The sequence below is a fragment of the Anguilla rostrata genome, chromosome 3 (assembly GCF_018555375.3).
Source record: "Anguilla rostrata isolate EN2019 chromosome 3, ASM1855537v3, whole genome shotgun sequence".
NCBI classification, from domain to species: domain Eukaryota; kingdom Metazoa; phylum Chordata; class Actinopteri; order Anguilliformes; family Anguillidae; genus Anguilla; species Anguilla rostrata.
Window position 1 is genome coordinate 10,286,606 of NC_057935.1, and position 12,810 is coordinate 10,299,415.

Sequence of the window (12,810 nt, forward strand, 5' to 3'; positions counted from 1 at the left end):
TTCACCGCCTAACATGAAATCATTTTTTTTTTCCATTGTTGGTGAATAAATGTGTTGTGCTTAGAAAAGATCCCTTGTCATCCGTGATTATAATATGTAGGGTAGGCTACAAATGTAGGCTGAATGATAAAGCATAGTACTGAAAAACAAAGCTAAATATTTGGAGTTGACATTCTTTTACTGATCCGGCCCACCCGAGAACAGAAAGTCTGGATCCGGCCCCAGAGCCAAACTGAGTTTGACATGCCTGCCCTAAGCTGTGCCCTTTCACTGGAAAGCCAAGTCACTGACCGAATGACCTTATTCCTGCAACTGTCTCAAGAGTTCTGGTCACACCCAGAGTCATTCAACAAGAATGTCACGGCCACTGAAATTTGCAGCAGATTATGTTGACCTTCTTGTTAAAGATGCAACCTTAGATGCTCATATCTGCTTAGCAGCGCTATAGGCCTTGACGGTAGATGTCTCACAGTGGTTTGTGATCCAGATCCAGGGAGTTTTGCTGATAGTACAGAGAATTCTATGATGTGACATTCAGATGTAACACTGCAATGTGTTACATATCAATATTGTCTTAAATTCTAATTTAATTTAATGAAAATGTATTCCTTTTATTTGTCATTATAATTCAATAGCTCAAAAAGCCAGGGATTCTGACCACTCAGTCCATCTCTATAATAGCCAGTGCTTCATGGGACACTACTTTGTAGCTTCAGCACCCTCTAGTGCCTCTCATATGCCAACACTGTTTAAAGTAATATTTTCCATGACACTGTTATATGTGTTACATGTACATTTATGTTCCAGGGGCCTCAAAATTGTGATGTAATTGTGCATGGATGGGGTGGCCTGAAGTGGTGGGATATTTTTTCTTGGGGCCCAAAATCCCTGGGAACAGCCCTAGGTGTGGGTGCACTTGGGTTGATGTCAATCAGCACTCAAGGGTACTGAGTGCAGGGGCGTCGTAGTGGGGGGAAAAGTGGGACTGACTACCCAGGGCCTGAATAGGGGGAGGGCCCTCGAAAAGTCTGGAATGATGCGTGAGAGACATGTATCAAGAGAGGAAGGGGGCCCACAGAGACTGCTTATGTATAGGGCCCAGAATTTTGTGCTACACCCCTGACTGAGTGTACTGAGTGACCAACTTCACCCCTTGTTAAAGCATATCTTTCTTGCAGAGTGGGGTGTCTTTCAAGATAACAGTTCCCCCATCCTCCAGATTTGAAACCAATGAAGCGCTTATAGGATATTCTGGAATAACACCAGACTGCGCAGGAGTTGATTTACTTCCATAATGAGTTGTGTTGTATTCCTCCTGCAGAATTCCATACAGACCCAATATCATTTTACATACAGACCTACTTATCAATCTAATCTGTCAAATAAAAATGTATTTATATATCGCATTTCACAAACAATTGTCACAGCACGCTTCACCGACAACCCTGGCTTAAACCCCCATAGGAGCAAGCCTGTAGCAACAGTGGCAAGGAGAAACTCCCTGTAGCATATGGGAAGAAAACTCAGAAGGAACCAGGCTCAAGGGGGAGATCCCATTCTCCTCTGGTCGGCTGTCAATTTCTCCTTGTTTTGGTACTGGGTGTGTTTGAAAAGTAACTTGTTGAAACCAATGGATGTCTGTAGTGGAGAACTTTATAAGCCTTGAGGTTCCCCCTGGGAAAAGATAAAGCAATTCTGTTCTGTTCTGTTCTGTTCTATTCTATTCTATTATATCCTTCTGTAGGAAAACCTGAAAAGTGTCAAACTCTCTGTGGTGTATAGACATGGAGCCTGCCCAGCCAACCTGTAACACAATGCAAGTCGACATACCTGCCATCCCAATATTAGCCTTTACTCCCATGCCTGATGGGAGAAACCATCAGGGTACTTTTAGTACCTGGTACACAACTTATGAATCCAGGTACTGTGTTTAGGCTAAAACAGCTTGTCTCAGACCTCAATAGAAATAATTCAGTTAGCTCAGATTTTTTTGTTATGTAAATACTTTTAACTGTCACAATTTAAACCAAATAATGTTAAATTCAGATACAGTTATGTTTTAGTGGCCACAAGACTTGACATAGCGGATAAAACATGCCACAGATTTTTGAATAGTATGCCCTAGATGTTCACTGGCTGGCAGGTATTTGCATTTTATCAGCTGATCTTGGATCAGTTGTTGAGATAGTACCAGTAAGCTTGCAATTTACAGCCTCACTTCTACTGACAATGGCAGGTGAAACACTCAAATTTGAAATAAAATTCAATAAAATGATTTACATACCAATGTGCAATTAATTTTTCTAAAGTGGTAGAGGATTGTAATTTTAGTGTGTAGGTGTATATAGGGCCTATATGTTCTATGTGGTATCAAAATGATTTGATGCCATGCAATGATGTTATAATTAAAACCATTTAGTGTGAAGTGCTACCATGAGACACAATTTAAATGTAATCAGCATCATATGATGGATCTTTTTTATGATTGTGCTTCCCCAATAATGGCAACCAGATTGGGCCTGTTCTCAATTCTCATCCTCGCCAGTTTCTACACAGCAAAATGTTCAGTGTTAAATCCACTCTAACAGTTCCTTTTGGATTTAAATGTGCTCTCTTAGAGTAGAATTAACACTGGGAATTTTACTGTGTAGATCAGTGGTGCCCAATCATGTGCCACAGAGGGGTGAGAATGTGCAAGTTTTCATTCCAACCAATCATTTGGCCTGCTGATTTCACGAATTAGTTCCCTCCTTTCTGGTCCAAAGTGTGTTAATTAGTGAAATCAGCAGGTGAGGTGATTGGTTGGAATGAAAACCATCATACTCTCAGACCTCCATGTCATGATTGGGCACTGCTGGTGTATATCCCTGTGACAGAGGCAGCCACTGAAGGTGAGCCACTTTCAAAAGGACCATTTTAAAATATTTTAGTATTTTATTAATTACAACATTACAATGTGACATCAAAAAATAGTTTATTCTCAGATGTATATACAAATGGTATGACATACGCTTTTGTGAATTGCCTGCATGAAAAATGCAGTTTGCATATATTACAATGGAATAGTTTCACTGGTCATATACTGCTGCACCATATCCTAGTGGTTCTTCACCAGACTGCATGGGCAAAATGACTTACCAGAGACCTATGTGTGATTATCATTCCAAAATGCAGACAACATAAAATAGTGCATCACGGACTGGCTTATTGTGAGGAAGGAAGTGCATTTGGCAGAAATTATTCTGCCTCACATACTAATAGACTAATTACTTTAATCATCATTGGGGTTCACCATTGATTCTTCAAGTCTATAATAATAATAATAATAATAATAATAATAATAATAATAACAACAAGTGAGAATATATTCATAAATCTCTGAACCTCATCTGCATTTTATGACATATATAAAGGTATACATTTTCCAGACTAAGCTAATAAGATTTGATGTGGATCTGTAGTTGCCTTTCTTAGTCAGGGATCATCTGTTACAGCAATGACCTCAGTGTTTGTATGGCCTGCATATGACACGCCACAGTGACATTTAAATGGTTGGCGTTAACTGCATGAGTGGACAGATGTTTTGGGTTGTGCTTTTGTACTATGGACACAACGTAATGGGGGAGTGTTTTGGTCACATTTTTTGGCATTTAATTGGATCTCACTGGAAGGGTCTCAGCGACACCCTGCAGAGATCTGAACCCAAACAGCGCAGCATCAACGACGAGCTTCACGGGACCGCCCGCAGCAGTACTACGTCCCTCCGCTTCCTTCACTTGTTGAAAAGGTCGTTGTTGATCACCGCGTCTTCTTTCGGGTCGTAACCGGATATGAACCTCCGCTTCTTGCCGAAGGTGGAGAACGAGTTCTTGACGTCGAGGTCGCTGCGGTACATGGGCCTCAGGGTGCAGTGCGCGGTGGGCGTGCCGGGGATGTACACGTTGTGCTGGTAGTCTGGCGGCGGACGTGCGGCCGGAGTGGCCGGCATGTACACGTTGTGCTGGTAGTCTGGCGGCGGCCGTGTGGAATGCTGCGGGGCGTACCTCGGCGTCCACGAGCGGTTGGGAACTCCGGGAGACGGAGAGGACATTTTATAATCTGTTAGTTGAGATATAAGCACAATTTTGGGTTTAACTTGCCAGAACATCACCAGAAACTGCATTTAAAAAATGCATTTATAGTCTATCAAGGCAAGCTTGTGTACGCTTACAATAATTCAATTAGCTTGTGCAAACCTAACAGCCTTTAAACACACACATATGCAAAATAACTCACATTTGTGCACTTTGTCTTTTTAGTAAATTGGCTAATTTAAGTATGATGTTTTTTATTATTATTATTTAGGCATATAACACAAACATGTGCCATGGGATATTGAATGAACGTTTTGTGACATTGTGATTCATTGGAATAGGGCACCTTCCACTGTGTGCCAATCCCATCCCTGCACTGTGGCCTTTGATTTTCACTTTCTGGTGGAGCAAGACTGCCCTCTACTGGTTTTGTGTTCATATTTGTGAAAATGAAAGCAAATAGGCAGTTTAATAACTTAAAAATGAACATAGTGCTGCAGTCCTATCAAAATCGACTGCAACAGACATGGACATATGACTGTGCGTCAAACACTGTGTCAGCAATAAATTACTCTGGGGGGCCAGGGAATAAAAACCAAGCCCCCTCTCCTAAAAAAGGACAGGGAGTGCAGTACCCACAGGCAACACTTAGGCCCAGTCCCAATTCGCCCCCTAATGACTCTGCCTACACACTAACACTTATTTTGCACATTTGTGAGAGTCGCCATCTTGTACAAGTGTAGTCCCAGAACTGATTGAGCCAAATTTCAGTGAGGGGTAGCGGCTGTTCGGCCCACCATGCTCCCCCAATAACGAGGAAATTAAAATGCTGGCTTAAAAGTAAATGCTGACCTAGCATGCATTGCGTTGCTTAATGCCGGTATGAGCGTCCTTAAAGCATGGCAGAGCTAACTACATTCAAAATGTAATTTGACTGCCATCTCATGCCTTTTCAAAAGACAGTTATCGTGGTCATCGCAGTGTTGTCTTATTTCTAAACAAGTGTTGTCTGAAATTATAAAATTTTGTTGATTAAAGTGTACTGATAACACCAATCTAAATTGTGGTCATCATTATTTGTAATGAGATTCTAAGTTGCTCACTGTGCCGAACTGTTAAGTGATACTATTTTAAGTGGTGATTATTTCTTATTGATAATAATTAATTCTTTGTAAATTCTGATCTGTAAATTCTGGTCTGTAAAGACCAAATGAGTGTCCCTGCTTTTTGGGCTCCCTATAGCTACGATGCTAGCCCTCACTTGTGAGTGACCCTTACATGAGTGGCACTTATAATTAAGCATATCTCAAAACAGAGGGGGAGTGTTTAGGAAGTGAATTGGGACCAGGGGTCAGAGACCAGAAGCGAAGTGGATTTAGCCCAGATGTGCATACATGAAATACAGTGAACATGTGACATGCATGCCTTCAGGAAGTGCAGTGAACATATGACATGCATGCATTTAGGAAGTGCAGTGAACATATGAAATGCACGCATTCAGGAAGTGCAGTGAACATATAGCATGCACGCATTCAGGAAGTGCAGTGGACATATGGCATGCATGCATTCAGGAAGTGCAGTGAACATATGGCATGCATGCATTCAGGAAGTGCAGTGGACATTTCCCAAATGTGCATTCAGGAAGTGCAGTGAACATACAGCATGCATGCATTCAGGAAGTGCAGTAGCCTGTGGACAGTGCACAGACAGTTGGGGAGCGCAGTGAGCAGAGGTCACACAGACAGAGAGCACTGGACCTCACATACCTCGCATGTGAGTTCCCCAGGTCCAGTACTGTCCGGCCATGGGGGGCCCAAAGTTCTCTGGGTCAGTGTGCATGGCTTTGCGTATCAGTGTGCCATCCATGTTCATTGAGCTGTAGCTGCCATGGGAGGGGCATGCTCGTTAGTGCATTGCCTTTTTTAAAACTGAAACAACTAACACGCAACACTCTAACAGTGTTTCTGTTGCACTGACACAAAGCTTTCACAATATCAAACACATGTGTAAGCGTACACTGCTGTGCAATAGTCTTACTCAATCTAGATTTTTCTTCTCTGATGAACAAGGAAACTAAAGCTTTGCCCATTGTAGATGCTTGTGGGACATTTTGCCAAAAGAAGAAGTTCAAACAAATTCCAGAAATGTATATGATCTTATGGAGCTCCTGAATTATTTATGGATCATCATTCCACAACAATCTCACCAGGCATCATTTCCATGAGGTAATTTCAGGTTTTGAAGGGAGATGGTGGATTTACTTTCTATTATGCATATTACACATTACTTTGATACATTTTTTCATAAAGATAAATCTTCATCATACAGAACAGCTTAGGTTCTACATACATCACAGTAGGTAAATCCAAGAATGTCTAAGACTCTGCGTAACAATGCATATCAAACATTGTGAGTGAATTTGTGTTTTTACCTTTTAAGTGTGGTGTTTTGCATCTTTGATAATGGCCAGTCCATGTTGGGCTGCTTAAGCTGCAGATTGAAAGGAGAAATATTATTTTACAGATCGTTTTCAATAAGCTGAATATGAGTATATGTAGAACATGAATAGGTAATACACAATTTCAAGGCATTTTGTTTTTCTAAATACAGCTGCGGTAACATGCCCGTATTTAACTCAGTCTGCTGCCAAAACCTGACATTTCCGGTTGTCTCTAGGTACGTGGTGTAAAGTATTTATTCTTACCAATAAAAAGAAGAAAATAAAAGGGAAAAGTCCAGTTTAAATGCGTACACGACAATGCATTGACTGCCCCCTTGTGGCATTGCAGACATTTACAGTTTTTTTCTTTCGGTGTGAGGGGGATCTGCCCCTGAAGCTGTTTCCTTCCTTTTTATCCGAGTAGCGCAGCGGGTAGTAGAGACCTGAAACCCCACATTTGAGGCTTATAATATCGATTCCACGCTCTATTAATTCACTTACAGTGCTAAACACTAACAATATGATATAAGCGAATTACAGAATCAGCAGGGCGAAAATTTTACGCATGAACTCGTGTAAAACCAATTAAAACAACCAGGATTAAACGAAGGGCTTTTTCAATCTTCAAACGAAACTGCACGGTCCTGTGAATCACGAATATGAAGACGAAAGGTGGACTATTTTTACTCCACCCACTTTGAAGTAATTAAGTGTAAGATAGTCTATCCTCGTTTTGCGTGTAGCCTACACTCTAAGGCTCCGCGTGTACACTGAAAGGCTTCGCTCTGCACCAGTCTATTCAAAAAGCATTCAAAGGGCATTTAGAACTTGACGGATTCGCCGTCCGATTGGGATGTCTCCTTTGAAAGTGTTTGACGCGTTTTGTCGAATCCATTGAAGATTTCGTCGCTTGTCACTATACAAGACTGAACAACGAATATAAATTTGGAAAAGATTATGTTATTTGTCGTACACAAGGGGAAAGATTTCATCATTTCAGTTTACAGAAATATAAATTATAGTGCCTGTTACTTTACATGCAAAACGAGTACATGCTACAGTAAGATAATAATAATAATAATAATAATAATAATAATAATAATAATAATAAATACGTTTGTTCTTTGGAAATGACATTTATGCTCGAATGCCTAAGTTATAATACGTTTCCATTCGCGGAGTGATACTTTGGAACGGGTTGAATTCAAAAGCTTCTTCGTTAGGAATTCGCGCACATAACCCACCTCTTGACACACTCTGTGGAGACAATACAACCTAATCTACACTCACGCCACGTCTTCCCAACGTCTACAATTCCTCAATCCTTTCCATTTTTAACGCAAACAATGAATGAAAAGTCTTCGTGGGGCTTTGTGTACGCAGTAATGCGTTTCTAGCTCAGCCTCGATACCTTAAAATTGGGGTTGTTTAAAAGCAAAACTTTCTTGTGTTATCAACGTGCAAATGTTAATCATAAAGGATAAACATGGGCTATTCGCTTATCAGAACTAGATGAAAGGAATAAAATTACTTTAATACGTCATTTATACAGTATCATAAATGTTTCATGTAAAATATAAATGATTGGCAAATGAGAATATCTGCGTTGCTGAACTCCAACCAAATAACTGTTCGGTGACCGTCTGACTAAAACCCTTTCCATAGATTCTACATCGGAGAAGAGGTAGAATTTTGAGGCGTAAAATCCTTTGTCATCCCTATTTTCTCGTTAAATGTCAGATAAATATATACATCTGACATTTAACGAGAAAATTGGTCTTGGGTCTGGAAGATTTAAAATTATAGAAATTAGTTAGGGAAACGTTAAGGCACGTCCATTATATTGTATCTTTTTCACTCTGGACTGCTCTGTGAAGTAGACGAGGCTCCAGACAAGACCCCTTTTCATTAAATTTTTTAAGTGCTCCAGTAGTTGTTGTAGCAAACAATATTCTTTGAAAAGTTAAAGACGATAGCCATTAAAGAAATCCCAGTGAATGCATGTGCTTATTATACCAAAAGATTAGTTCATTGCAATTAGATGGAAGTAGGCTACCCATACACTAACCGATACGAATGTGTCAAAAAGAATTGTTGGAGACTCATTCTCCGAAGGCTCTACAGAAATGTGGTAGCGGGAAATGAGACGTGATAGGAACAAATCGTCCGTGTGCATTTGTAATGTTAATTAGTCGACAAAACGATGTCTTAAATTCAAATGAGCTTGAAGCATAACACAATTACGATAATACTGCCCGCCCTTACCTCATTCGGGGTTGTAGCTCCGTTGTTCACCGTGCCGCTACGGTTTTGCGCGCTCCAAGCTGATACCAGGTTATCTGTACCTTTCACATTGTTCCTCGGAGTCGTCGGGCTGCACGGCTTCAAGAACATGAAGTCACTCTTGGCAGATTCCGGGGTTAAACATACTTTGTAGCAGTAGGCTTGTGAGAGAGGGCCATTGCTATTTGCCTCTACACAGTTCGTGGGTACTTTGGTTCCAGACGATATCTGCAGGTTTAGGTTGGATTTTTTGAACACCTCTGTGGGCGGCTCTGGTTGAAACGCGCAGCAGTCGCCGAAGGAGAAACTGTATCCTTGGATTGAGTCTCTGTCCTTGTAGCACTTAATGGCAGCCAGGACAATTATTGCCACCAGAAAAATGAATGAAATTGTGCTCAAAGACACGATTAAATAGAGAGGGAGGTTGGATGTGGACTGGGGGCTTAGGGTAAGGTCACCAAAATCGGACAGGGATTCTGGCACGCTGTCAACTACTGATAAGATGATGGAAACAGTGGCCGAGAGGGACGGCTGACCGTTGTCCTTGACTAAAATGACCAGTCTTTGCCTCGTGGCGTCTTTATCTACAAATCGTCGAATCGTCCTTATTTCGCCAGTATAAAGGGCAACACTAAATAACCCTGGATCCGTTGCCTGGAGAACCTGGTAGGAAAGGCGTGAGTTTTGCCCCGCGTCCGCGTCAATAGCAGTGATTTTCGCTACGAGGTAACCGGCGTCAACCGACCGGGGGACCATTTCAGTCGCCACGGTGCCGTTTTTAGGTAAAGGAGAGACAATGACCGGAGCATTGTCATTCTGGTCCAAAACAAAGACATTAACCGTTACATTGCTGCTCAGCGGTGGGAATCCTGCATCCTGAGCCTGCACGCGAATCTGAAAGTTTCTCAGTTGTTCGTAGTCAAACGAGCGCAGCGCGTAGATGTTACCATTGTCTGAATTGATGGATACGTAAGTGGACACCGGCATGCCCTGGATTTGGTCTTCGAGAATAGAGTAGGACAGATAAGCGTTCTGATTGGAATCGGGGTCGAAGGCAGTCACCGAGCAAATTGACGCGCCTGGGGCATTATTTTCAGTCACATAGACAGTGTATGAGGGCTGTAAGAAGCGGGGAGCATTGTCATTAATGTCAGACACTTGAACTAAAATAGTTTTTCTGGTGGACAGAGGCGGTGCGCCGAGATCCCTCGCTGTGAGTGTGATGTTATATTCGGATACAGATTCTCTGTCGAGAAATTCGTTCGTGACTAACGTATAATAATTCTTGAAGGAGGAGTGAAGTTGAAATGGCACATTACTGGGAATTTGACAGTGTACATTCCCATTTTCCCCTGAATCCCGATCCATTACGCTTATGACTGCGATTACAGTCCCAGGAGGAGCGTCTTCCTGAACAGGTGTAGAGACCGAGGTTAGAATCACCTCCGGCGCGTTGTCATTCACATCTAATATATCTACTAATACTTTGCAATGCACAGCAACAGCCGATGGACCTTTGTCCTTGGCTTGCACATATAATTCATAAACACTAGCTTTTTCATAATCCACGATGCCTTTGACTCTGATTTCGCCGGTGTAAGAGTCCACACTGAAGAGCTCTCGCACTTTCAGAGGAGCGTGTCCGCTGAAGGAGTATAAAATTTCTCCGTTCGACCCCTCGTCCAAATCGGAAGCGTTCAGTTTAATTACGAGGGTGCCTCTCGGTGCATTCTCCACTAAACTCACACGATAAACAGACTTATCAAAAACAGGAACGTTGTCGTTGGCATCCAATACAGTGATTGTGATAAGTGCAGTCCCGGATCTTTCCGGCGTGCCACCGTCCACCGCTGTCAAAATCATTTGGTGCGTCTTCTGCTGCTCTCTGTCCAGGGGAGTCTCGAGCACCAGTTCTGCGAACTTGCTGCCGTCGTTTCGCGTCTGGATGTCTAGGACAAAGTGATCGTTCGAGCTCAGCACGTAGGTGCGGAGAGAGTTTGTGCCCACGTCCAGATCTTGTGCGCTCTCGAGCGGAAAGCGGGACCCCGGCGCCGCAGACTCCGTTATTTCCATATTAAACTCGCTCCATGGAAAACTGGGGGAATTGTCGTTCACGTCCAAAATCTCTACTTCCACTCTGTACAGTTCTAAAGGATTTTCAATTACGACCTGCAAATGTAAAAAACACGACGCGCTCTGTTCGCACAATTCCTCTCTATCAATTTTCTCGTTTAAAAATAAAATCCCGTTTTCCAAATTAACTTCTAAATACTGTTTTCTGGCTCCCGAAACTATCCTGAATCTGCGAGCAGAGAGTTTGGCGACGTCCAGACCTAAGTCTTCGGCTATGTTGCCAACAAAAGCTCCGTGTTCCAATTCTTCGGGAATTGAGTATCGGATTTGCCCCAGAACTAAATCCATAGCACAGGCGCACAGAAGCAGGCAAATTACCTGCCTTCTCCACGTCCATTGCCTTTTTATCAGCACCTCGTCCATCTCAGCAATGGGCTGTGTTCAGCAGAGGCTCTTTATGGTAGCATGGCACGTTTAAAACAAACCGTCGCAAAAAACGCGAATAAATAGTTGTAATCTCATTTTTTAAATTACAATGATGGAGGAATATGTTGGGTCACGTTAGAGGAAGAAATATCGCAAATGTGCGCTGGAAGAATGAACACAGTCCGTTTCTCAAACTTTGTGCGCGTGAAGCCGTATGAAGCTTCTCCCAGCTCCGTTGCCTGCTCGGCGCACCAAGCCTGTGTGAGGGGGGAATTTTAGTCTTTGGTTTTCCACTGTCTCTAGTATTGTGAGAAGGGTTGAGGGGGAGGAACACGGCTTTATTCAGCACCGTATTGGAGGACAGCGACAGAGGCTGTAATTACTGTAAGGAGGGTTTAACCCTTTCCTTCTACTGCTCCGTAAATGGCACCAAAAACTACAAGAGACGCATTGTAACTACATTAAGATGTAAATAACATATATAGCTAATTAAGATATTTTTAAAAGTAGGCCTAAGCATATTCTTAATTTGTTGCCTCAAATTGGCTTGTAAAGATTCATGTCCTATGTGTTAAAGGTGGGCGAATCTTATTCACATTGTCAATCAATGATCTAAGTATCGTTGACATTTTATCATTAATTTGTGAAAAGGGTATTGAATTCTTCAAATGTCTGTTCCGAGATCATTAAAATCGCATACCTTCCGTTTTCACGGTTTCATTAGTTTTCAATAGCTCCAGTACAAATCACTATTCATCGCATCGTCTACGTTTCTCTTCATCGTTCTCTAGGCGCTCATGTAGTCGCACTCTTAAGTAAGAGAGCGAACTGGGAATTATTCTACAATGAAGGCGAGTAATTGGCGCGAACTCACAATTTTTCTCCACTCGCACCATTTCAGATAATTAAAAGACTGAAGAAAGTGTCCCTTCCCTCCTCAACATGCAAGCCCTCCAGTTCCTCTCAAAAAGCAAAAGTCCGCGGTTTAAATAACCAGAAAACACAATCTGTCAGAGACTTAACCTCCAGCAGATGGTTAAGCTTCAGCAGAAATGATTACATTTCTAAAACACGGTTTCCATTGGTATCCCGCTCTTTTTTAATTAACGGAGTGGGGGATTAGCGGGTAGCTATCCGGGATCAGCCATTGCCGAACAGAGGAATACAAATGTTTTCCGATAAATAATCCCAAAGCGCTCTATCGGGTGCATCGGTGCATTCTCGGTACCCATTACATTAACATGCATCACACGAAGCTTGTGTAAGCGTTTTAGAAAGCGTTTTATCTCCCATTGTCTAGGGGCAACATAACTTCCACGACCTCACACTCAATCCCTGAGAGAGAGAGAGAGAGAGAGAGAGGGGGGGGGGGGGGGGGGGGGGTGGGAGAGAGATCTGATGCTTAACAATCAATTTTAAATGACTTCAAAAACAAAACAACATAAAATTAGAAATATAATCGTGCAGGTTTTTTTTCTGTCCCTTTCATGACAATAGGCTGCTTGTGCAAGAGAA

General features: G+C 42.2%; 1 protein-coding gene across 3 annotated transcripts; it reads right to left on the bottom strand.

The window, feature by feature from the left end:
- Nucleotides 1-2,957: 2,957 nt before the first annotated feature.
- On the bottom strand, nucleotides 2,958-12,242 carry si:ch73-233f7.1 (uncharacterized protein LOC100537710 homolog). 3 transcript variants are annotated; one of them, XM_064326002.1, is made up of 4 exons: nucleotides 8,779-12,240; nucleotides 6,505-6,563; nucleotides 5,840-5,949; nucleotides 2,958-4,098 (listed from the first exon to the last, which is right to left on the bottom strand). In XM_064326002.1, exons 1-4 carry the CDS (start codon nucleotides 11,290-11,292, stop codon nucleotides 3,773-3,775), a joined length of 3,009 nt encoding a protein of 1,002 aa, XP_064182072.1. In that variant the 5' UTR covers nucleotides 11,293-12,240; the 3' UTR covers nucleotides 2,958-3,772. The 3 variants fall into 3 exon arrangements, with proteins under 3 accessions (XP_064182072.1, XP_064182071.1, XP_064182073.1); XM_064326001.1 differs by having other exon boundaries at nucleotides 5,840-5,955; nucleotides 8,779-12,239; XM_064326003.1 differs by lacking the exon at nucleotides 5,840-5,949 and having other exon boundaries at nucleotides 3,959-4,098; nucleotides 8,779-12,242.
- Nucleotides 12,243-12,810: the final 568 nt, after the last annotated feature.

What these genes read in the sequence shown, in the direction of transcription:
- si:ch73-233f7.1 (XM_064326001.1), bottom strand. Translation starts at nt 11,292, where the DNA reads ATGGACGAGGTGCTGATAAAAAGGCAATGGACGTGGAGAAGGCAGGTA. An exon ending in GAGCTACAACCCCGAATGAG is followed by an intron (nt 6,564 to 8,778) that starts GTAAGGGCGGGC and finishes TTCAATCTGCAG; the next exon opens with CTTAAGCAGCCCAACATGGA. An exon ending in CAAAACACCACACTTAAAAG is followed by an intron (nt 5,956 to 6,504) that starts GTAAAAACACAA and finishes CTCCCATGGCAG; the next exon opens with CTACAGCTCAATGAACATGG.